Below are 26,912 nucleotides of genomic sequence, written 5' to 3' on the forward strand. Positions count from 1 at the left end.
TAATCCTGCCTAATCACATTGTGTCCCAAATTTTGTAGTCAGCGGTGAAGTGGCATTGCTTGGCACTGATAGAACAAAGAACGAAGAAAAGTATAGCACAGGAACAGGCCTTTCGGCCCTCCAAGCCTGCGCTGATCTTAATGCCTGTCAACTAAAACATTTTGCACTTCCAGGGTCCATATCCCTCTATTCCCATCCTATTCATGTATTTGTCAAGCAGCCTCTTAAACAATATCGTACCTGCTTCCACCACCTCCTCTGGTAGCGAATTCCAGACACTCACTACCCCCTGCGTAAAAAACTTGCCCCGCACATCACCTTTATAGTTTTCTCCTCTCACCTTAAATCTAATGTCCCCTAGTAATTGACTTTTCCACCCTGGGAAAAAGCTTCTGACTATCTACTCTATCCATGCCACTCATAACTTTGTAAACTTCTATCAAGTCGCCCCTCGATCTCCGTCGTTCTAGTGAGAACAATCCAAATTTCTCCAACCTCTCCTCATAGCTAATAACCTCCAGACCAGGCAGCTTCCTGGTAAACCTCCTCTGCACCCTCTCCAACGTCTCCATATCCTTCTGGTAATGTGGCGACCAGAATTGAACGCAATATTCCAAGTGTGGCCTAACCAAGGTCCTATACAGCTGCAGCATGACTTCCCAGCTTTTAGACTCAATACCCCTGCCAATGCATTTGTCTGGATTAAAGTCCATCTGCCATTTCTCCGCCCAAGTCTCCAACTGATCTATATCCCGTTGTATCCTTTGACAATCCTCTTCACTTTCTGCAACTCCTCCATCCTTGGTGTCATCTGCAAACTTACTAATTAGCCCAGTTACATTTTCCTCCAAATCAATTATGTATGCCACAAACAGCAAAGGTCCCTGCACTGATCCCTGCGGAACTCCACTAGTCACAGCTCTCCATTCAGAAAAGCACCCTTCCACTGCTACCCTCTGTCTTGTATGACCAAGCCAATTCTGTATCCATCCTGCCAGCTCACCTCTGATCCCGTGCGACTTTACCTTCTGATCTCTGAGAAATCTACCAACAATTGTGTGAATGTTGCAATTCTATGAATATTAACATTTTTGAAATTATATTTTAACCTGAATATTGGATTAGACTCTTAACTATAGATGGCACTGTTGCAACATGATTGTTTGTTTGTTTGATGCTAAAATCAACTCTAAAGAGCACCATTAATGAATTTTAATCTCCAGCTCTATCCAGAGCATGAAGACCAGAATTATCCATTTTGAAATTTGGGATTTTACTTCAATTTGCTTAGCTCCTTGGCTGTTAATTGAAACAAGTATAAGAATTGTAGGAGCTGCATTAAATAAAATCAGTTGTAAAATGTTTCCTTCAACAGAGTTCCGATCAGTTGAATCATTTAGAAAGTTGTTAAATAGGGGGATGTTAAAAGATTTATGATCAAAAAGATCCATTTAAAGATTTAGAACTGTGTAATTTGAAGTGTGGAATTCACCAGCTCAGATTACTTTTTAAACCGTCTATTCTGAGAGAGAGAGAGAGAGAGAGAGAGTAGAAGGGGAGAGGGGGAAGAGGGGAGAGAGAGACACTTAATGGATTTCTATGGCCCAGGATTTTCAATTCTGGGTCAGGAACCTGATTGCTGGTTCAGTTCTGGGACCCGACCCTACACAGTGAGATTCAAATGTGCCCACTGGAATTTTTAAAGGGCCAAGCCAATAATAGCAGGCAGCAGGCTGGGGCTTGGTGGGCAGTGGAAGACCCTCCAGCAATGACATATCAGCATCCCCAATAGCCAAGGTAGGAGCTGCAGATTCATGATGGAAAGAGACAGGGCACATCAACATGGAGCTGCGCTCTGAGGAGGAGATCAGTTTCTTAAAATTGTAACTGGCCATTGCTGCCTTGCCGTGATCATGGAGGGGCAACTCCTCCAGAGGAGAGCAAACAGCCTCAACTGTGGCCCATTAGCCATTATGGGTCAGTGGTTGGGGAAGGAGGGATATCTCTCGTGAGATCCATTACGCTCCTTTGACTATGCGACCTGAGCCCATCATACTGGCTTATACATGATCCAGGCCAGAGTGAGCTATGCTCATTGACAACTGAAAATCTCAGTTGGCACAGGAACAAGCTTTAACAGGTCCCGTAATTGTCAATAATTGTCCAGATTGGCTGCCCGCCGGGAAGTGGCAGGAAGCAGATTGGACCCTGAGCTGCCTGCATTGAAAGTTGCTCAGGATTGGATCGTGGCGGTGAACTGGGACAGTGGCTGATGGCGCAAAATTATGCGACTGTCTACCTCCTATCCATTCCTCGCAATAATTTAAAAAACTGCCTCCATAGCTGTGTTCAAATTCTTCATTTTAAGAAGAGGACTGGCTGATCTTGTACCATAATATTTCCCATGTGAGTCTGGTACTCTAATAATAAAACAGCATTAGTAAGTAGCTCTTGCTGTACTCCGGAAACAAAATGCAATTCATCACTTTCAGGTCCGTAATAACATCAGTAACTATTGATTCTAAAAATCTAATGCTAGAGATAACAATGTAATAATGGATCGTATCCAGTAATTTAAAAAATGCCACAAATTTGGAATTTTTTAAAGTTCAAAAACAAGTAACAAAGAATTTCCATTTTTGCTCTGTTATTTTCAACAACAACTTGCATTCATATAGCACCTTTAATATAGGAAAAACCCCATGCTTCTCAAATGAAATTTGTCATTAAGCTACATAAGAAAATATTAGGGGAGATGAACAAAAGTTTGGTCCACGAGTAAGTTTTTAAGATGCTTCTTACAGGAGGATAGAGAGATAGAGGTGGAGAGCTTTAGGGAGGGATCTCCAGAGCTTATGGCCATGACAGCTGCAGGCACAACCACCGCTGTGGAGCAGTTAAGATTGCGGATTCCACTGGTTTTATACCAACTGAATGCAGCAATGCCACCAGCCTTTTTTTTCTAAATTAATAAACTTTGTAAAGATAAGAAGCAGATGATAGAGATAATTCAGACCACCTGGCTCATCCTTCTGTGGAGACCCCTGGCTGCAGCAGCACAGCACCCATGAATAAATTTTGCCCCCACTACACCACCCATTCTATTCCAGGCTTTAGGGCAGAATATTGCTGTCAGTGTGTGGGGGCAGGGCCCGACATGTTGGAGTGTAAAATGATACGAGTTGACGTCGGGCGTATGTCCCAATGTCATCGTGCATCATTTCGATATTGTGTTCGGCGGGGGTGCGCTGGAGGCAGCTGCGCACCTGCCAAACTGTTGACGGCCTATAAAGGCCATTAAGAAAGCAATTTACCCTATTAACAATGCTGCCAGTCCAACCTTTAGGTTGACGGACAGGTGAAGAGCCCAAGTGGCCTTTGCGTTTTCCAGGAAACCTCATGCATAAGCGGGATGAGGTTTCCAGAAGGTTTTATAAAATTAATAAATAAATTTTGTCAATTTCACAAACATACCCCAGCTCGTGTGACACTGTCATATGAGAGGACATGTTTAAATAATTTCTTCCTCCTTTTATTTTTCAAAAACTTTTATTAATCTCCCTGAGGCACGGAGCTGCCTCAGGGAGATTGCTGCGCTCTTTCCTGCACATGCACCCTTCCTCCTTCCTCTGCCTGCACAGGTAGCACTGAGAGCTACCGGCCACACCTTACGCTGGGCGGGCATTAATTGGCCCGCCCATGTAAGATGGTGGCATGGAGCTGATTGCAGGTGGCGATTGCCTCTGCGCCCGCCCCTGCTCGCTCCCGCCTAGCCTGCCCACCAGAGGTAAGATTCTACCCTTAACCTTTCTGTGAAGAAATTCTTTCTGACATCAGTTATAAATTTCAGTTTTATTAGTTTGTACCTATGTGATTTTATTCTAAATGAATTTGTGACTATAGAACAAGGTTCTGAATTACCTTTTACTATTTCACATAGCATTTTGCAAGGTCCATTTTTATTTGAATTCTTAAGGTTGAAGAACTGAGTTTTTCTTCAGTTGGTAACATTGGCACATACATTGAAATCAATGTATGATTATATAATAATAATGACCGGCACTACACAACAAAAATTGTACATTCTTAATCTGAAGAAAACATTTAACTATGGGTGGAATCATCCCAGATTTGCACTACCAGTGTAGTAGCAGGCAGGAAAAAGGACGTTTTACCCGCCAGCCTCAATGGCGGCTTTTCGCACCTCATCGTCACATTCCACCTCATTAGTAATGCATTCATGGGAAACACCCCGGATCACTGGCAGGCGGGCTTGGATTTGCCCCCAACGCTATGACTTCAGTGCTTCCTATGGATGCCATATTTAAAGCGCACCAGAGCGCAGTCTACTTCATGTCTTCAGACAAGGACTGCTCCAGGCAGCAGATGGCCCTGAAAACAAAGAAGACGGAAGCCCCTAAATTTAGCGACGCCTTTCTGGGGCACCTGCTGAACGCAGTGGAAGGCCACTGCAATGTCCTCTATCCCCCTCTTTGGCTGCAGGAGGTCCACCAGTCTGGCCTGAGAGGTGGTGGCAGTGGCAGTCAGCACCACTGGAGCACAGAGGAGGTCAGCCATCCAGTTGAGGAAGACAATGAATGCTCTTATCCATTCCGCCAGGGTAAGTCAACCACCTCATCACTCACAACACACACACTCACAGACCCATCACAAATCCACAGAGATCTCACACCTCAAGGGAAAACACCACTAACTCTCACACACACCCTCACATCTCCGACAGGCCCATATCTTCTGGAGCTCCCGTCCATGGCTCTGCTCACCATACATACGTTCCATGCAGTGCCATGTGTCCTGATCACACTCTCTCCATCTGTTTTCATGCAGGAGAAGCTGGCTCACAACAGCAGGGAGAGATTCCAGATAGGGAGTGGAGTGGGCCACATTACGCCCCTCACTCACTTTGAGGAGTGTGCCATCGCATTGACTGGTGAGGACGTGCACCATGTCTGCCGCGACAGTGAGGTCAGCCGCGAGCACCCACGTTAGGATCCTGCACCACATCATCCCCCTTTCAACACAACTCTCTCTCCTGCTTTTGACTTTGATGCCATGCACTAATTATTTCTTCTTTGGTTCACAGGGAGCTCACGTTCACATGACCGACGCCTTCAGCCAGCCAATCCCTCAGCTCCATCCAGGCTCTCACCTCCAGCCAAGAGGAGACACCTCCTCCATTGAAGAGCTGGAAATAAGCAGCCTGGAAGACCCGTCACAGCGCTTACCCACACCCTGCACTAGTGCAGAGACACACACCTTGGTGGGACCTAGATCTAGAGCAGGCTCAGGTTCAAAATCTGGTGGTCACCACATGTGTCTGCAGCAGGAGGAGGCAGGTTCAGCCGAGCTCCCTGGCACTTGGACGACTGCTGGGGAAGAGGCATCTGTGAGGTCCGAGTCTGATTACGAGCCTCTGGATCTGGCCTTCCAACTCATCATGGAGAGTTAGCAGAAGGAAGGCGGGGAACATCACGCAGAGCTGTCGGAAGCCCCCAACAGAGTGGCATGCGAGTTGGAGGAGTGCATCCGCCTGCTCTCTGATGGTGATGCCCACATGTGTGCGTATGGAGATCTCCATGGGAAAGATAGTGGATGCCATGGAGACTCTAGTCCAGCAGAACACAGAGATACATGTAGACCTGCAGCCCATCATGGTACCCATGGGTGAGGTCAGTGGCAATGCAAGAGGGAAATGGGGCACCTCGATGTCCCTCCAGTTGCTCCTTACCCTCAGGAAGTCAGACCGAGGCCTCACGGGCACCTGAAGGGAAGGGGAGCAGCAGCTGGACATCCCTGGGTCATCCACATAGGGATCTCAGAGTCTGTCCTCTCCCACTGAGTCCACTTTGTCTGTGACCCCCTCAACCTCGTCCTCTGTCACCACAGAGGGAGCAGCTGGCCCACAGGATGACAGCCAAAGCAAGCTGGGGCCCCCAAGGCCTCGGTTTTCCAGAGGGCCCATGCTGAAGTCAACAAAGATAACAGGGCAAACCATTGGACAGGCTTCTCCACTCCTGCTGTGGATGTCAGGGCAGCACCTAGAAGTGGTAGGCCTAGAAAAGTTAAGAAATTCTGATCACGTGGTTGCATGAGTGAACTCATTTTGTCACTTTATAATCTGAAGATATATTCCATTTCATTGAATAATGTGTTAAGGTTTCTTTTAGCTTCATTTACAGGCTTCGCGAGTCCTCTCCCTACTAGCAGTTTAACTGCATGCAATCGGACCATGTGTGATTCTGGAGGGTGAAACGTGTGTGTGGCAGAGCCTTTCGGAGCCTAGTGCAAGCATTCTCCCACGCACACAGATCCTTCCTGTATCACACTCACCTCAATGTCCTGAGCATTTTCAATGCTGCCTGCTGGGATTCTCTTTCAGTTGTCTATCAGAGCTGACCTGCACCTCCGCCCAGCCACTGATCATACTCCCATGCAGCCTGTCCAACACAAGGCTTGTCTCACTTACGATTGCAAAAACATGGTTCTAGTCAAGGTTCTCCTAAGCTCCCCGAACCTTCCCCTTCCCCCTGTCACCCCTGTCCTTTTCCCCATCACTGTTGACCCCTGGCATCACCTTCCACCTCCCCATGGTCACCTACCAACCAGAATCCTTTTTCCAGGATGCCCAGGTGAATGCACTTTCCCTGCCTTCCCTAGAATCGCACCCCCATCTACATTGACCTCCTCCTTCCCACCCCCAACGTTGGTGTTTGCCTCTGAGTCTCCCAACCACCCTCGCCATCCCTTCTTCTGCTACCGTCGCACATTCACCCTCACACCCTTCTGGTTTACTCTGTCCCCTCTTACACTCATCCTGCCACTCCCACACTCAGTTCACTCCCCAGGAGGCAGTCATTGACTCCTCCCCACATCCAAACTCCTTCCCTTACACCTTGCTCTCCCCTTTACATCTAGCCCCCCACTCTCCGCATTCTCTACTGTTACACCCTCCTCCACGTACTCCCTCCTCCAAACCTGCCCCGACATCTTCGTCCCCCACTTCCAACATCACCTGCCCACCACCCCCCCCGGTACATCTTCCTCTCCCACTCCCACCTAGACCTTCCTCTCTATCTCCCCTCTCCCCCCTCGGTGATCATGTAGCAGCCCATGGGCAAGACCGGGATGTTCCAAAGCAGGCATGCGACATCAGAGAAGACCACTCACCCTCCAAGTGCTGCTTCACAGTGAAGCCATGTCCATGAGAATCCACCCAGCATGCAATGCACGTGTTCCTCCAGGTCCGGTAACTGTAGGTCTCCAGCACCTTCTGTTCCTCGGATGTCCGTGATGAGAGCGAGGCCCTAAAGGTGATTCCCGACTTCTGCAGTCACACTTATCCAGATGTGTTCTGGGCCAGCGTGTTTTCCCACCGGCATCATGAAAATATGGCGTTGGGGGGACAATCCCTGTCGGGCCTTACTTTGCAACCCATCAGCGGGATGCAAAGTGGGTTTCACACCCGCCACCAGTAGGATTGGTGTTCTGCCAAGGCAAACACCATCAGATGATGCTGCTGTGATTTCACATCTGTGTGAAACCAATTTTTGGCTTTCTCGCCATATTGTCTATCCTCTATTCCATGATGCCTAACGCCAATGGGGCTGGAAAATTCTACCTTATGTTAGCACTTTTTTTCTTTAACATTTATCTCAGGCAGAGTATTTAATGTACTAAAAAGTTCTATATACATCCATTTAAATTCAGCATTTTTATTTGAATAACAGTAGATTTCTTCTAGAATGTGCTTCTGGTTCGTTGTGCGCTGGCATAAATAAACACAGCTTGTGTTTATTGCATTACTAAAAAGAAATGCTCCTGGGTTGTCCCTGCCTGGGCCTTTCCCCACTGTACCTCTGTTAAGCTGTTCTTGAAAATTGTAGTTTTTAAAAAATTCGTTGTTGGGTTGTGGCTGTCCCTGGTAGTCTTAGCATTTATTATTAATTGCTAATTACCCTGCCTTGAGCCAATGCAATCCATGTGGATTTGTTTTGAAGTGGGACTGGAGTTACGTATAGGCTACACTGTCTGAGGAGGGGAGATGTCGTTCCTGGCGGTCATCAGCGAACCAGTTGGAAGTATTCACTTGTCTGATCTGCAGTGTTTTCTTTATTTTTTTTTCCAGCTTTCTCAGTTCCCTTTTATTGTTATCGGGCCATTTAGATAGGCGGCTGTTTGCAAGAATATCAAAAAATGATCTCAGAAGCTAACTATGTAAATTTGTTTTACACTGTTCAGTTACAGCAAAATCCTGATGAGTCAAATCCAAGGGGATCTGCCTACAAATTTGTGTTAAGCAGAGTTTCACAATAACCAAGGAGGCCTCATTCCCACATGAATGCATCTCTATATAACCCGATATGCCTATGGGTATGAGTGACCTGCAGTAAATATGTGAAAAAGTCTTTATTCAATTTGTTCACACCATACAATGCCCTGACCTTGTGAAAGGCCAGAGCTTTGCATTAAAAAATGTTGGGAGTTAGATCTGAAAAAATTCTGTAATCTTTTTCTGCTCGGATGAGTGGATGGGCATTCATCAGACTCTCCAGGGTCATCGACCTCCTCAGGCTCCTCTGTTGAAGAATGTACTGCATCCATGATTGAACCATCTGTCAGTTCTGTCGTGCAGCGTACGGCATAATCCACCTCTGTGTAGCTTTCCCTGGTGTCTCTGCTGGAAATTCCATGCTGGCCTCCTGCAGGAAAGCATAAAATGTCTTGCCTCCAGGTTGGTTGGCCTCAGCCTGCACCTCCTCATTCTTGATGTCTTGTGCAGCTGTAACCTGATTGAACCCAATCTCCAATTGACAACACTTTTAACTTTCTCAGAGGTTTAGCCATACTCGTAGCCTTTGCACATCCTTTCACAGGGAAATCTTGATGTCAAATAATGACTTGCTCAGGGTGCCATGGTTTCGCCCTCTTGTGTGGTTGGTCAGCATGTTTGTATAACAAGTTTAGAAAAGTTTGCCTAATCTGGATTTACCAGTGCGCAATTTGGCTTTATCGCAGGAATCGATCGTTCTATGGGATTTGCTGTTCTGCCAGAGGGAATGGTTGATTACTTTGACATAACCAGAATTTTGTGTCATCTGCGTTTGACTCATCATGATTTTACTGTACTTTACACCTAGTAGAAAACTAAAACAGCAAGGCAGTACCTCTCTTTAAGATGATTCCACACTCAACTTGAGTGTGAAGTCATTGTAGTAATACTACAAATGTTTCATCAGTGCAAAGGCAAAACTGATTGATAGATGTGTATTTTAACTGGCCTATATCATAAGCTGAAGATAAAATATAATTTGGTTGGAGCTGGGAAAGTTTTAAAGGCTAGCCTTTCAGGTTGAAAAATACATAGCCTATTTATTTGCTCATAAGGAGTAAGATTAATGGAACAGCTGTAAATGAAATGTAAGGCTGCAGTCAAATAAAACAACTCAGATGATATCATGAGAGAGCTGTTCAGCATTTAAACTGTGAAATGAGTTTACTGCTTGAAATTCACTTACAGTGTTATGATTTATGATATGTACCAGACAAAAAATGGTCTTTTTACAAGAAATTGTTTTTACTGTTCTGACTTTTGGGTTGGAAAATTTTTTGACTTTTTTGATAGCAGTGTCATGTAATGTAATGCGAAGATTATTCACCAGCTTTAAAATGCAGGATCTGAACATGATAACATCACATGACTGGACCTGCGGTTACCTTTTGTGATTTATTTTCCCCTAGTACGTGACTTGTAGTGACAGAAAGTATTTAAAAATAGACCCTACTTGGCTACAGCTCATTATTGGACCATTTAAATAAAGCCCTTTTTGAAACATGGTACTTCTCTTTCATGGAGACTTTCTTTTACACGAATTGAAACTCAAATTAAATGACTGAGATTAATCTGTTTGCCTAGAGCTGACAAAAAACACCGATTTGAATTTTCTGCACTAGTTAGGACATTATGAATTTGAACACAGGTGAAAATGATTATATCTTTATGCAGCAGATAAATTGGACTTTTCTTATTAAATCAACATTATAGACAAACCATGCACTAATCCTTTCACTTTCTCCTTGGGTGGAACAGGAGTTTCAAAGAGGCATGAAAATGGAATAATCAAAATCACTTCCTTCTGGTATATTGGAGTGTTTGAAATTAATTGAAATATAATCTCCCAGATCTTCTGGTCTCCAGTCGCAAAATGCATTTCAGGGCCATGCGGAAGTGCTGATGTGCTGACTCCTTAGGAATTGCCCAGGAAGTTTGAACTTCCAATGGGCAATTCTCCTGCTCCTTGGGACCCTCTGCAAATGTCTCTGACTTTGAATCAGAGTTGGAGACTTCCAACTGTTCTGAATTATTTAATTAGCAAATGTTAGACAGAAAAATCCTGGTCTAACTCCTGGGTAATATACAATTGACCTTCCCAATCACTCACACTGACCTCCCCCACTCACTCCACTGAGCACCCGAATCCCCACAGGACCTGACCCAATCCAACCACCCCACTGAACCTGACCTCACTAGCCCCCGACCTGACAACCCCTCCTGACCCGAACTGACTAACCCCCAACCCATTTACCCACTCACTCACCTCACCTACCTGCCACCCTACCCACCTGCCATCCTACTACCCTACCCATTTGGGAATTCCACCCACTTAGGACCCCTAACTACCTGCTACCCTACCTCCCTACCACTCTACCCACTTACCTCACTCACCTACCCACCGTTCACTAACATTCACCCATTCACTAACATTCACTAACATTCACCCATTCACTAACATTCACCCATTCACTAACATTCACTAATATTCACCCATTTACCCATTCACTAACATTCACCCATTCGCTAACATTCCCCATTCACTAACATTCACCCATTCACTAACATTCATTAATATTCACCCATTTACCCATTCACTAACATTCACCCATTCACTAACATTCACCCATTCACCTATTCACTAACATTCACCCATTCACTAACATTCACCCATTCACTCATTCACTAACATTCACCCATTCACTAACATTCACCCATTCACTAACATTCACCTATTTACTAACATTCACCCATTCGCTAACATTCACCCATTCGCTAACATTCACCCATTCGCTAACATTCACCCATTCACTAACATTCACCCATTCACTAACATTCACCCATTTACCCATTCACTAACATTCACTCATTCACTAACATTCACTCATTCACTAACATTCACCCATTTACCCATTCACTAACATTCACCCATTCACTAACATTCACCCATTCACCCATTCACTAACATTCACCCATTCACTAACATTCACCCATTTACCCTTTCACTAATATTCACCCATTTACCCTTTCACTAACATTCACCCATTTATCCTTTCACTAACATTCATCCATTTACCCTTTCACTAACATTCATACTGGACATTTAAACTTCCCTTACGGCAACTAGTGCCATAAAATGGAGGCGTATCTTCTGCACTGATTCTCTTTGCTGCTGGCTGCTGCATTGGAAGTCGGAACATTTTAAATGTATCCAGGTAAGTGCGCAGTTTTGTGTCTGATTAACATCAAATACAGCAGTTTAGGTGCTGATCAGAAGATTTGGGCCAATATCATTTCTACAATTCACATGCTATTCAGGTTTCAGGTAGAGTAGAGCTGTTAACCTTTCAATTTTCTCCCATTCTAAAAGTAGTGATTCATGCTTGCACATGCTTCAATATGCACCTAGAGACCCAATAGGCACAAAATTTGATGAGGCCTGGAAAAGGGCACAGGGATTGCAATGTGTCGTTAAGTTGATGCAGGAAGCATGCAAAATTTGTGGGGCACACTCATTTACATTGTTGAAGTGTGCAGTCAGTGTTGAGTTTGCTGTTGAGTGTCTGCACACCTGAGCAGGGACACAAGGGTGTGAGAGGTTTGCATGAGTTCAAGCTGCCCTCCGATACTTAAAGCCAGATTCTTGAAGGGGGAATGCATTTGACTGGAGCAGCTGTTGGAAGTGCCTGGGGAAGAGCATCTGACCTGGTAGACAAGTGACTGGCACAAAGGGGTGAAAGCATGTCCCAAGGTTCTCTGACACAGCACTTAGAGGCTTTGGTCCAGGAGGATCAAGGTCCTCAGCCCATAGGGAGGGTCAAATGGCCTCCCATTCGGCCACTGCAAAAGGAGTAGGAGGAGATTACCATCACAGTCAATGCTGGCTATGTAGACTTGTGGATCTAACTGCTGTGCGATAAGAAGTTCAATGATCTCATATGAGTGGCCAAGATCAGTGAACGTATCTTCAAATGTCATATCTCATCAACAGCAAAGTAGACTGAAGCATTGCTCAATATACCACAACCCCATCACTCATCTACCAACAATTTTGTTGCTGAGAACTCATGCCTCATATTCGTAGCTTCAACTCACCCTCACACCAGTAGCATTGCTGCAAGCCTCGTACTTACATCTCATAACTTGCACACATTGGGAGCTATTCAATTAAGACATCCATACCAGCCAAGCATATTGCACTACATTCATTTACACACTTCCCTCTCTCTTGCAGGACAAGGTGGTGCACAACCACAAAGAATAAACTAGCGGCTGCACGTGCCCATTCTAATAAAGGTGGCGGTGCTCACCATCATTGGAGCAGCCATGACTGAGGCCACGGCCAGCAGTGGGGCTGAAACCATCAAAGATAATAGTATGCTTATATCTAATCCCCCTTATATCTTGTAAGGTTTGGAAATAAATATTTCAGGGTTCACAATATTTTGGAAAGATAGACAGAATAACAAAGAGGAGGGGTAGTCAATGTGGTAAAGAATGACATAAGGACATTAGTGAAAATAGATCTGGGCTCTGAAGATCAGGCAGTAGAATCAGTATGAGTGGAGATTAGGAAAAACAGGACCAGGAAAACACTGTTAGGAGTAATTTATGGGCCCCCTAACAGTAATTATACAGTTGGACAGAGCAATAAACAAATAATAATTGGAGCTTGTAACAAAAGCAATGCAATAATCATGGGGGACTTTCATCTTCTTATAGACTGGACCAATCAAATTGGCAAAGGTAGGATGGAAGATGAGTTTATAGAATGCTTTTGTGACAATCTCCTGGAACAATACATTGTAGAATTGATTAGGGATAAAGCTATTTTAGGTCTAGAATTGTGTAACCAGGCAGGGTTAATCTCATAATCTTCATATAGATTGGGACAATCAAATTGGCAAGGGTGGACTAATAAATACATTTGTAGAATGTTTTTGTGACAGTTTCCTGAACCAGTACGTTGTGCAAACAAGTAGGGAAAAAAACTATTTTAGATCTAGTATTGTGTAATGAGGCAGGGTTAGTTAGTAATGTCATAGTAAAAGATCCACTGAGAAATAATGATCATAATACAATTGAATTCCATGTTAGGTTTGCAAGTGACATTAATCTAATCACAAATGAAAATCTTGAATAATGCCAAATACATAGGTAAGAGGGGAGAATTAGCTAAGGTTGATTGGGCAAATATACTAAAAGGTATGGGTAAGTAAACAGTGAGAAACATTTAAAGAAACAATTCAAAATGTTCAACAAAAATATATCCCATTAACAAACAAAAACTCAGCAAGAAAGACCCAATTGTAGCTCATTCAGGAAGTTTAAGGATAGGATTAGATTAAAAGAAGAGGCTTATAATGTTGCAAAGAATAGCATCAAGTCTGAGGATTGGGAATATTTTAGAAACCAACAAAGGGCTGCAAAAAGTTGCTTAAAAAGGGAAAAGTTAGAATATGAGAGTAAACTAACATGGAATATAAAAACAGATCATAAGAGCTTTTATAAATATATAAAAAAGGAAGAGAGCAGGTAAAGTAAATGTTAGTCCCTTAGAAGCAGAGACAGGAGAAATGATCATGGAGAATAAGAAAATGACAGAGCTACTGAATAAATACTTAGTCTGCCTTCACAGTAGAAGACACAGGTTGCATACCATAAAAGAAGGTAACCTAGGGGCAAAAAGAGTAAGGAAATTAAGGTAATTAATATTGGCAGAGAAACAGTATTGAAGAAACTTAAAGAACTAAAATCTGACAAATCCCTGAGACCTGATGGCCCACACCCTGGGGTTCTAAAAGAGATGGCTGCAGAGATAGTGGATGGGTTGGCTATGAATTTCCAAAATTCCTTAGCTTTGGGAATGCTCCCATTAGGTTGGAGGTTGGCAAATGTAAGAGCTTTTTAATAAAGGAGGGGGAGAGAAAAAGATAACTATAGGCCAGTTAGCCTGACATCAATCATTGGGAAAATGCTGGAATCTATTACTAAGAAAGCCTTAACAATGCACATGTTCTAACCATACAATAGTTTTCTAAATCAACATGGTTTTATGAAAGTAAACCACGTTTGACAAATTTATCAGATTTTTTGAGGATGTCGCTAAAAGGGTAGATAAAGGGGAACCAGTAGCTATAGTATACCTGGATTTCCAAAAACATTTGATAGGATGCCACATAAAAGATTATTAGGCAACATAAGAGCTCATGGAGTTGGGGGTAATATATTATCATGGATAGAGGATTGGTTAATGGACAGGAAACAAAGAGGAGGCATAAATGGGCATTTTCAAGTTGGCACACTGTGACTAGTGGAGTCCCACAAAGATTAATGCTGAGGCTTCAAATATTTAGAATCTATATTAATGATTTAGATGAAGAGACAGAGATTAATGTATCCAAGTTTGCTAACAATATAAATCTAGGTGGAAATGTAAGCTGTGAGCAGGACACAAAAAACTGGGCAACAAGATGGGAGATGAAGTATAATGTAGGCAAGTGTGAGGTTATTTACTTTGGTCATAAGAATAGAACAGCAGAATACTTTGAAAGGTCTGAAACCTGCAAATGTTGATGTTCAGAGAGACTTGGATGTGCTTGAGGAATGCACAAAGTTAGCATGCAAGTATAGCAAGCAATTAAGAAGGCAAGAGCATGTTAGCCTTTATTGCTAGGAGAATGAAGTGCAGGAATAAAGTAGTCTTGCCTCAGTTGTACAGAGCTTTGGTGAGAACACACCTGGAATACTGTGCAGTTTTGTTCTCTGTATTTAAGGTAGGATATCTTGCATTGATGGTGGTACAGCAACAGTTCAATAAATTGGTCCCTGGGATGAGAGAGTTGTCCTACGATGAGAGGCCAAGTACATTAGGCCTATACTCTGTGGTCTAGAAGAATGAGAGGTGATCTCATTGAAACATACAAGATTCTGAAGGGGCTTGATAGGATAGACACTGAGAGCTTGCCTCCGCTGATCGGAGAATCAATAACACGGGAGCACAGTCTCAGGATAAGGGATCGATTATTTAGGACTGAGATGAGGAGAAATTACTTCAATCAAAGGGTTATGAACTTTTTGAGTTCTCTGCCTCAGATGCTTGCAGCTGCTTCATTGTTAAATCCATTTAAGGCTGGGATAGGCAGATATTTGGCTTCTCAATGAATCAAGAGATATGGTGAGCTGACAGGAAAGTGGAGTTGAAACCTGAGATTATCCATGATCATATTGAATGGTTGAGCAGGGCTGACATGTTGCATGGTCAACTCCTGCTTCGATTTCTCGTGTTCTTATATTCCACTTCTCCTCATCCCACAATCTTTTGTGATCCACAAGTTGTAGATGTTCTAAGTACATACCTTTTAGTTTCCTCACCTCCCCTCAATGCAAATCTACCCTTGTGCCATTCTCCTATCAGATGTCCAAGAACTGTCACCTAACCAGGCAGTGGTAGAAGAGGTGGAAGAGCAAGAAGGCAGTTTTACTTTCTTCCTCTCTCACTTGCAGCCAGCAGCTCAGATAGTAACACTGTGCATATTTTAAAGATTAGCTTAGAGATGGGGTGTGCACATTTTGAGACCTTGGGTATGAGTGATCTGCATCCAGGGTAGGGAAAATGGTAGCCCATGTGCCAGCTCACCAGATGGTGAGGTTGCACATGAGATTTGCTGCAGAGTGTTTTAATCCAGAAAGCCAGTTGCCAAGCTTTATGCATTTTTTTGTATTTATGTGTAGAGTTACACATTACAAGCACATAACTCCTAACCCCAACACCCACAGTTTTAGTCAGTGTCTTTTTATGGAGGGCAAGTGAATTCCCATTTAAAGCCCACCATCTGCACACAATTAAACACAGTTAATCTATAATTAACAATCATATAAAATTAGATTCTATATGTATGACCAAAATTTCAAAACAAATCATATTCTATAGAGACACATTGCGAGACAGTTATCAGCAAGAACCCCTAACAATTTCTGCGTACATGCATTTCATTCTAGAGTTGATGACTTGCCATTTAATTTTTAAAATTTCCTCTCTCTCCACATTTGTTTCAAGCCAGCAAAGTCGATCTGAAACAATTGGTCATTTACATTTTTGTAGAATATACATTATCCCATCATGAACAATTATCTATATAACATCCAATGGGTTTATTATCGTTGATATGTCCAATGTACAGAATTTAACTTAAAAGTATTTGACAAATATTATTCCTTATTCACTGCCTTCACAAGAAGCAGTGTTTCTACAACCTTTTTATTTCTTTTGCTCCCCAAGCTAAAGAACCTCATTTCCCATTTTCACCCACATGGAAATATTATGAAACCAGCTGAACTTAGATAATCATCAGGAAGATTCGCACATGAAGTATTACTAAAAATGACTAGTCTTTAGGTCACTTAAAGATGGGAACTTAAGCACATAGCTCTCCAGATATAATTTTTTAAACTGTTTTATTTGCTCTTAAAACATACTCTAGTTTTTGGCTTCCATCATGGTACTTAACAAATAAATTAAAACTAGCATCTGCTCTAGTCTGTGTGTCCAATCAGTTCAACTGACCAACCAAGCTTTGCAATTGCTCTGTCTCTTTAGTCAGAACATCATCTTTCTGTGATGATCTAGCCCAATTAGCTGGGGCGGGAGTAACATTTTCTAAATAGGATAGTTGATTTGAAGTTGTTCCAGACCTACATTGCTTAATATCTAGACCAATTTAAAAGTCTCACAAGACTGACTCCCAATTTTAAATTCTACCCTAATCCTATTAATATCACATTTCTGAAATCCCATAGTAACACCTCATAAGAAATTATCAGCATATATCATGAAGATTCCTGAAGGTTTTCCTTTATGACACCAATAAAACATTGTGGGATCTGCTTTTAGTTGAAAACAGCCTATTTTCAGTAAAGCAGATCTCACCAGAAATTACCATACACTGGAAGCATCATTCATGCCATGGAAGCACTTGTTTATTTTCTATTGTTTTCCTTTTCCATCTTCAGTCTCTTTGGGCTGCTTCTAAACACTCCTTTTAGATAAGTATCACTTTGCATAAATGAAGCTTTTATGTCAATCGATCTACCTCCCTGTGAATATGTGCCAAAAGAGCAAAAAGGATTTTAAGATTACTTTCCCAGCTATGGGAGAGCCCATTCTAACAACTGTATCATCTATTTAATCTTCAAAACCACTAGCAACTAGCCTCACCTTAGCCTTTTTAGTCCCATTTGCAAATACTTTTTCAGTTCAAATCCATGCATGCGACAAGGCTGGCTGCCTCTTACCAGATGCCTCAGAATAAACTCCAAAAATTGGTTTGTGCAGAACCCTTAAAGTGAGAAATAAGACTTTCACTGCATGCAAAGCCACTCCCCTTAAACTTCACCAACTTTACATAGAAGTACAAACCTCCAAACACTTCTATTAACACTGGAACAGCCAGTAGAAATCAATCAACAACTAACCTGACAGTGGTTGATGAGGTCATTAAACTGCATTGGGGAGCTTCCTGCTGTTGAATGCATGTTCAGATGTGTAAGATTAAGAAAAGATGTAGCTGGAACTTTTAGGTCAAAAATGGTACCACTGAAATCAAATCAAGTCACAATCTATTTACATACACCTGGCAAGTATTCTTAGCACCTGTGTTAAGGACCTCATCAAAATACCAACCAGTGTGGCCAGCAATCAATGTTTGACTGTAGGACAGATGCCATTTTTGGACCCCTAATGACATCTTTAGTGCCATTAATGCAGATACTACCCAACCAAATTTTGGGCCCTAGTAACTTTTCAAGTGGTCATTCTTTGTGTGTGAATTTATAGGTTGGGTGTTTGATCTGCTTGATCATGGATGATAGAGAGTCCAACTTGATCCAGTCTCCATTGAACTTGCATATATGCTTTTTTTTCAGCATGTATGTCTGGTGTCACAATGAGGAGCAGGAATCTGGCTGTTATCCTTTTCTTCACCTTCCCCTTTAGTTTAGGGGCACCAATGCCAATTGGAACATCCTATTGCCATCCAAGCCGAGCAGACCAATAATGAAATATAGGATGTTTCTGTTTTATATGTTGCAGTTTCCCATTGTTTGGTACATTATTCCACTGAACCCTTGGAGAAACCATTAAATCAACTTATAAAGAGTACAAAATTACATTTTCTTGACTATCATTAGTCTCAGCTTTCACAGGATTTTGTTTTAATCAATTTACTCTTCTCAGGTATCAGAATGAACATCAAATGTTGGACAGCTGGAGACTTTACACAGTTGGTTTGTGACATGAAACCAAGCGACTGGAAGATCAAGAAGTTAGTAAACTGCAGGATGTACCATTTGAATGCACTGTGAGTAAATAGAAGCTTGGTAAGCTAATTTGTTAACATAGCCTAGCTGACCAAGAGTCTCTGAAGACAGGGAAGAAGCTGAAGATTGTGTTAACAGCAGTGCTATCCACTAATCTTTTATTATGAGATTGCTTGAGGGCTATTCCCAAAACTGCTTCAATATTTTGCACAGACTGGGCGATATGATGTGGATCTGTGCCTGAAATTCCTCACATGGTGACTTTAATTTTAGTTGTGTTAAAACAGGAGCTATAATATTTTAGTAGCGTCCTTTTCCATTACTGGAATTCAAGAGAGAAGGAATAACATTGATTGCTATCAGCAGCATTGCATAATTAAGCAGGCTGTGAATAGATATTGAGTGGAGCAAGTCTACCAAGAATCTGTGATGGGGAGATGGCTAGCAGATAACCATTGTTTATATTATAAGTGCTGCTTGTAAGGATCATACAAACTTATTTTAGCAACCTGAGCCTATTAACTCTTAAATATACTTTGGTAGTGTAAGAGGAATATGGGCGGTATAAAGCAATGTCAACAACGATCATGGCAGTTTGCATGTTAAGGCCAGATTGAGTGTTTTTTTTTATTCATTCATGCGATTTGGGTGTCACTGGCTGGGGCAGCATTTATTGCCCATCCCTAATTGCCCTTGAGAAGGTGGTGGTGAGCCGCTTTCTTGAACCGCTCCAGTCCACATGGTGTAGGAACACCCACAGTGCTGTTAGGGAGGGAGTCCCAGAGACAGTGAAGGAATGGCGATATATTTCCAAGTCAGGATGATGAGTGACATAATGGGGAACTTCCAAGTGATGGTGTTCCCATGTGTTTGCTGCCTTTGTCTTTCTAGATGGTAGTGGTCATGGGCCTTGGAGGCTGCTGTCTATGGAGGCTTGGTGCATTCCTGCAGTGCATCTTGTAGATGGTACACACTGCTGCTACTGTGTGTCGGTGGTGGAGGGAGTGAATGTTTGTGGAAGGGTGCCAATCAAGCCGACTGCTTTGCCTTGGATGGTGCCAAGCTACTTAAGTGTTGTTGGAGCTGCAGTTATCCAGGCAAATGGAGAGTATTTCATCACTCTCCTGACTTGTGCCTTGTAGATGATGGACATGCTTGGGGGAGTCAGGGTTTGAGTTACTCGCCACAGGATTCCTAGCCGCTGATCTGCTCTTGTAGCCACAGTATTTATATGGCTAGCTCAGTTCAGTTTCAGGTCAATGGTAACCACCAGGATGTTGATAGTGGGGATTTCAGTGATGCTAATGCCATTGAATGTCAAGGGGCAATGGTTACATTCTCTCTTGTTGGAGATGGTCATTGCCTGGCACATGTGTGGTGCGACTCTTACTTGCCACTTGGCAGCCCAAGCCTGGATATTGTCCAGGTCTTGCTGCATTTGGACAAGGACTGCTTCAGTATGTGAGGAAATGGTGCTGAACATTGTGCAATCGTCAGCGAATATTCCCACTTCTGACCTTATGATGGAAGGAAGGTCATTGATGAAGCAACTGAAGTTGGTAGAGCCTAGGACACTAACCTGAGGAACTCAGGGAATTGCGAGTGTCAACTTGGGTCTCTGCATCTAAAAGAAAAAGTCCTGTGAAGTTTAAATGACAGCTCTTTTGAAAATATGATTAATTCTTGCAAGCGAAGAAATGTATTGAGTTTTTTTGGATAATGTTCCCTTCAAGCTCAATTTAATGACCATAGAGGAATACTGGAATCTTACTTGTTGGACTTTTTGTGCTGGTTTTCACTGTTTCATAAATACTGACAGCCCTCTTGCACACCATCCAAGTGATTACTTCTTGTGTATGAACGTGGATATCAGAATCATCTGAGCAGAATACCTGAAATGCCAACTTCTCCCCATAGATATTATTACCTGCTGAGTGTTTCCAACATTTTCTGTTTTGTTTAAGATCTTCTGGTTTGCTATCTTGAAGAATCAAGGTCATCCTTGATTCCTCCATTCCACGAAGGATTAATACCTAAGCTGCCTTTGCTTCTGTCATTTGCAGATCATTTGACCAGAAGGAAGGCAACTTGTCAATGTTTGTTAGTAACTGCTATCAGCAGCACACAATTAAGTGCATTATATCTTCCATTGACCTAAATCGCAAGTATTTCATGTGGATAGAATTGATCACCAATTCTGAAACCTTCCAGTCTTCTTTGATGTTTGTCACACCTATTAATGTAGGTAAGTCTGGAGAGATCTCAAAGTGTTATGTTCTTGCTATGCCACATCTTGCAAGGTTGAAATGCATAGTAGAGAAAGTAAGGAAACTCAAGAAATAGTGATTGGATTGCTAGATTGAGCTTCTACAGCCTATCCATTGTGGGAAGAAGGGGTTAGTAAATGTCATAAAGGGAGATATCTGGACACTTATTTCTTGCACATCTCTGTTACTCCGTTTATACTTTACAGGAATATCTCCCTAATTGTTAATTATATATTAATTGTATGCAGGTAGTGGGCATTAACTAGGGTTTCACTTAAGTACATATACAGAGATACTTATTGAACTGGGGTGCGGTTATGTTAGGAGGTGTATGCTTGTTATGTTTAACTCTGTAAATAAGTATAGGACTGAATAAAGATTGGCTCCAATACTCTCTTTCACTAACTGACTGTCCAGAGATGAACACCAACTACACTAATATAATTTTTCTGTTTTGCAGGCATTTTCAGGGACCATCTGAGTGCGAGACAAATTATTAGTACTTTTTGTGAAGTATTCTTGTTTATTAAGGACTGGACTAAAACTGCCCCTAGTCTAATTGAGAACAGTTGTACATAATAAATGGAATCAGCTGGTTTCAGCCTTGAGGAAAACCCTAAGTTTAAAGAAAATTACAAGAATTACTTGGAATGTGCTACCAATATCATGCCATGTGAGCCATAACCATATTAATTAGATAAACCAGAGCCAATGGATCACAAATGATCAGTAGTTATGACCAAAACTAGTAATATACATATGCACTAGAAAACTGGGCAATGCAGTAAATTATATTTATTTGTTTATTTCTTGAAGGCAAACTTTATTTTCCTTCATATGTCATTTGCCAAGTGCAGCCAAGACATTTGGGTATATTTTTCTGAGCACTCCATCAAGTTGCAGTTCAGATCACACTCTTTTTTTGCAAAAATATACCTCATTCATAAAATAGCTGAAAGAATATCACAAAACATTTCAAAATGGCCATCACAAAAAGTGCAATCATATTCAAGTTTTTCACATAGAGCATGTCGCACCCTGGGGGGCTTCAATACAATCACTGAACATTACAGACATTTAAAAATGGTCATTACAGGCAGTCAGTCAGTGCAATGATATTCAAGTTATCGACATAGATCATGTTGCACTCTGAGGTGCTTCAATACATGTAGTATTCACTGCATACATTCAATGTGAGTCATACAGCCTGAGGGGCCTATACAATTCCCAGCCCCTCAGTGCACTATGGCTGAAAGGTCTTAGACAGCGACCTTTCTGCTGAGAGGCTTAAAAACTATGCTTAAAACTTGACAACCTCACTGAATTTCCTTCTTTCTCTAGCTTCTGCTGGCAACCCTTTATGGTGGCATAGTTGATACTGGGAATTCAGTGGTATTTGGAATTGAATCCATATTCCACGCATTATTAAATACTCTTTCTAATAATATGTGAAGCTCTATTATTTTTGTGGTCAAATTGATTTTAAAAGAATATCATTTTTTAAATGAATGCAAAAGTTTTCTATTAAGGACCTAATGGCCACTTACGTGACCTATATTATTTTAAAAATGCGTTTTCAGTTAAGTGGTAACATTGGCTGGGATTTTCTGGTCCAACCAGCGGCAGGCACCTTCATGAGTAGGGCTGGAAAACCTTGCCCTTATTGAGAAGTCTTTAACCAATAAACCTTGATAGTGCTATGTTATAAATAGGTCACAGTGTAGCATCACCTCCTATAATTTATGCAAAGTTGTCATTGTGTTGATTAATGCTCTGCTGCACACCTCTCTGATACTGTTTTTGTCTTTTCTGTTTATCGTCAGGCTGGTCACTCCACAATTTGATTAGGTTTAGTTTATAATGTATTCTTAGTCAAAAAATAGAAAATGCTACATCAACTTATTCTCATCATTAACTAAAAGGATTCTCGCTGGTTTAAAAAGAAATAGGAGTCTTAGGTTTGAATGGAAAATCATAGTAATAGAATACCATAGCACAGAAACTACAGAACATCAAAGGGTGAGAGGGAGATATATTTAGTAATTCATGTATGGCACATTACTCATTCTCTAGTCAGTTTTGCCTCTGATCTGAACATTATTGAGTAACCAATTTTGAGATGTTCAGTTTTCCTAACAACAATGAGATCTATGTTGAATGGCTTGATTTCAAATGACAGGAGTGATACATGTCAATTCAGTGTCAAGTGCAAAATCTATTACTATGTTGTAGCACCACAAGTTGTTCAGCCATGTTTAAAACAAATGTTATTTATTGTAAAGGTAAAGGCTTTAAGTGTGACTACCAAAAATGAGATGACTTCAGTAAAAAACAGAAGCAGATGAGAAAGGGAGATCAAAAGAAGCAACTTGGTAGAGACAAAGAAAAGATATAAAGCATTGAAAAATACAGCAATTACTTTAAATTATAGAGGAACTGGTCATATATCCTTCCTTGCAAAGACCATCTTCATATATTCAAGATTGGAAATTTTAAAATGCTTTTTTCCTATTTCTTGGGACCATCCTGGTACATTATTCCCTGGTACAGCATCTTCAGGAGACCTGCCAAGGTCGTTCTGATGGCCAGAAGGGAGACACTCAGCTCAGATCAATGGTGGACTTGGCAGCAGGTAGCTCCACTGTGATAGCTTGGATCTGCATTTCACCTTAGCCCTTTAAAACTAGTCCAGATGTGTCAGCGATTTGAAAAGATATTGATGTGAGAGCTCTCCTGGCTGACCCAATTGGTGACAGCATTGCACATTATTTGGAGCTGAGCTGGAAGAAAGTCTTGTTTGCAATGGTAGTGTACCTACTTCTGGGCCAGAAGTTCTGGGTTCAAGTCCCACACTAGGTCTTGTTCATGTTGCAGTTCAATGAGTTAATGATCAGACCCAGAATCCTTCCACCACCTGCCTGCTATTCCCCAAAGGGAAACAAAATGTGTATGAAAATATGCTAAAAAAATACAGGTGGAATGTTTAAGTTTAGTATTCTACCTGGTTAGCAGTAAGACTTACAATTGCCCTGTGGGCTAGTGTTGAGAGGTCCAGCAGTGATATACTTGGCATTATCCAATAGGACTGAAAAGATAAAAGGATGCTGGAAATCTGAGATAATATCTGAAGGTGCTGGAAGTATACAGCAAGCTATATGACATCTGGAAGATGTTTAGATTGAGGCCTTTATTGAAAATAAGATGATGGTTTTGAAGTTTGCTCCATATGTGTTGGCTGTCATAGTAAGGTTAATTTCATTGTAACAATACTTTGTATGTTGCAGTTAAGACAAATCCTCCATTAAATCTTCAAACTGAAATGACATCTGAAGGATTTTTCAAACTAAGTTGGACAGGTCCAAATCCTGAACCATATCTGGTCCAGTTTGAAGTAAAATACTCTACAGGCACCCCAGAAAGAGTCTGGAAGGTACTTTTGTTTTTTTTAAATTATTTCTTTGTTGTCTTTCTCTCCTCAGTGCTGCACACCATTCTTAAGTGGAGAGGTAAGCAACCTATTCCTAAGCCCTGTGCACCCAGCCTTGGATTGATTTTCTTTATACCTTTGTGAAATACTTTTGGATATTTTTCTCCATCAATAGTGCTGTGTAACTACAAATTCCTGCTGCTGATTGCAAAGTGCATGAGTGTGAGTCAGGTTGGCTTGCCTTTTATTTTTCCCTACTTTCTACAAGAAATATGCCTATAAATCTGCTTTACTTGTGATACTATGCATTCTATTACTCTGTAACATAGCAAATTGGTACACCAATGCATTCAAACACTTGAGAAATGATAGAAGAAGAGAAGGCTACTGAGATCATCATGCTCATCCTTCCATAGACCATACAGAATCACAGGGCTGGATTTTCACCCTGATAAGGTTATGGAAACTGAGGCAGATGGGCAGATAATTGCAGCTTTTCATCACCATTCTTCTCTGAGCCATTTTTGAGAAGGCAGGGCTGGGGCGGAATGGCTACATGTCTACAAGTGAAAGATGAATTAAGGCCATTATTCAGAGGTAGATTGGAATTTTGTTGCTGGACTTCTGATTTGTAGCTCAGAGCAATAATGAATACAAGAAATGCAAAGGATCCAGAAGAATAAGATAGGTTGTAAAAAAGATATTTTAGAGTTTTGCTAATTGACCTTTAGAGACCAGAAACAAAAACTGCAGAACTTTTCCTCAGAAGATGAATTGTTAGGGAAGTCTATGGGTATGATTTTCCATTCTGGATAGGGCCCTGAAGTCAAATGCACTATGTCAGGACCGCTCACCCGATATTGATTTTGCCTTGATTGGCCAATTAATGGCCAGACACTGCACTGACCATGCAATTACAGAGGATGGGTAGGTTCTTGAAATGGATGGGCCAATAGGAGACGCTCCAGCATGGGAGTTGTTGCAACCTGGTAAGGGAGGGAGAAGTCATCCTTATCTTGAGGAACCCTTTCAGTACTTCTAAAAGATTTGAACTAAAATATGGCCTCAGCTGTTGGACAATCATTGTGGAGGGGAAGCCTCTTTGTGTTCTAAAATATGTTAATTACCAATCTTATCTCTATTTTGCTCCCCAACCTTCCAGAAAAATATCTGTAACCTATTGTGTTTAGGACTTAAAAACAAGCGAACAAGAATGCAGCAAAACAATTCTTAAGATGATCCAACATATTGCCAAAGAATTCACTGCATATAGGCACATAAAAAGCTGAATCATTGACAAACCATACTGAGGCTGCAAATCTCTTTTATAGACTATTGTTCGTAGGCAGAAATCAACGCATTGCATGGTTTACCATTCTGGCCCTTCACACTGCTATGGTTCTCCCAACATTGTGGACACATTCCTGTCAGATCCCAGTAGCTCAAAATCTTTCATGTACCACACAGAATTTTACATCACTGCAGGAGTTCCTCAGGGTAGTGTCCTCAGCCCAATCATCCTCAGCTGCTTCATCAATGACCTTCCTTTCATCGTAAGGTCAGAAGTGGGATGTTCACTGATGATTGCACAACGTTCAGCACCATTTGTGACTCCTCAGGTATTGAAGCAGTCTATGTCCAAATGCAGCAAGATCTGGACAATATCCAGGCTTGTGATGACGAGTGGCAAGTAACAATCATACCACACATGTGCCAGGCAATGACCATATCCAATAAGAGAGAATCTAACCATCACCCTTGACATTCAATGGCATTACCATTACTTAATCCCCCCCCAACAACATCCTGGGGGATACTATTTACCAAAAACTGAACTGGACTACCCATATAAATACTGTGGCTGCAAGAGAAGGTCAGAGACGAGGAATCATGCAGTGAGTAACTCACCTCCTGACTCCCCAAAGCCTGTCCACCATCTACAAGGCACAAGTCTGGGATGTGATGGAATGTGCTCCAGTTGCCTGGATGAGTGCAGCTCCAACAACACTCAAGAAGCTGGACACCATCCAGGACAAAGCAGCCAGCTTGATTGACACCCCTTCCACAAATATTCTCTCCTTCCACCACCGAATAACATTGGCAGCAGTGTGTACCATCTACAAGACACACTGCCGAAACTCACCAAGGCTCCTTAGGCAGCGCCATCCAAACCCACGACCACTACCGTGTAGAAGGACAAGAGCAGCAGCTATATGGAAACACCATCACCTGGAAGTTCCCCTCCAAACCACTCACCCTCCTGACTTGGAAATATATCAAAGTTCCTTCACTGTCACTGGGTCAAAATCCTGGAACTCCCTCCCTAACAACACTGTGGGTGTATCTACACCACATGGACTACAGTGGTTCAAAAAGGCAGCTCACCGCCACTTCACAAGGGCAACTAGGGATAAGCAATAAATGCTGGCCTAGCCAGCGGCACCCACACTCTGTAAATTAACTTAAAAAGAACATTCAAGTCTATTGCTTTCTAACAAGATACTCATTCAATTTTATTTTAAAGGTGTCAATTAAGACGGTCTAGCTGCTT

At 41.9% G+C, this 26,912-nt stretch overlaps 1 protein-coding gene across 1 annotated transcript in view; it reads left to right on the plus strand.

The window, feature by feature from the left end:
• LOC121288945 (leptin receptor-like) overlaps positions 1-26,912 on the plus strand; it is a 57,740-nt gene that overhangs the window by 26,418 nt on the left and 4,410 nt on the right. Inside the window, exons 3-5 of the mRNA XM_041207812.1 lie at positions 18,585-18,708; positions 20,731-20,912; positions 24,219-24,364. Coding sequence (XP_041063746.1) covers positions 18,585-18,708; positions 20,731-20,912; positions 24,219-24,364 — 452 coding nt within the window. The remainder of the gene's footprint in view (positions 1-18,584; positions 18,709-20,730; positions 20,913-24,218; positions 24,365-26,912) is intronic.

The sequence above is a fragment of the Carcharodon carcharias genome, chromosome 16, assembly GCF_017639515.1.
Source record: "Carcharodon carcharias isolate sCarCar2 chromosome 16, sCarCar2.pri, whole genome shotgun sequence".
Taxonomy (NCBI): domain Eukaryota; kingdom Metazoa; phylum Chordata; class Chondrichthyes; order Lamniformes; family Lamnidae; genus Carcharodon; species Carcharodon carcharias.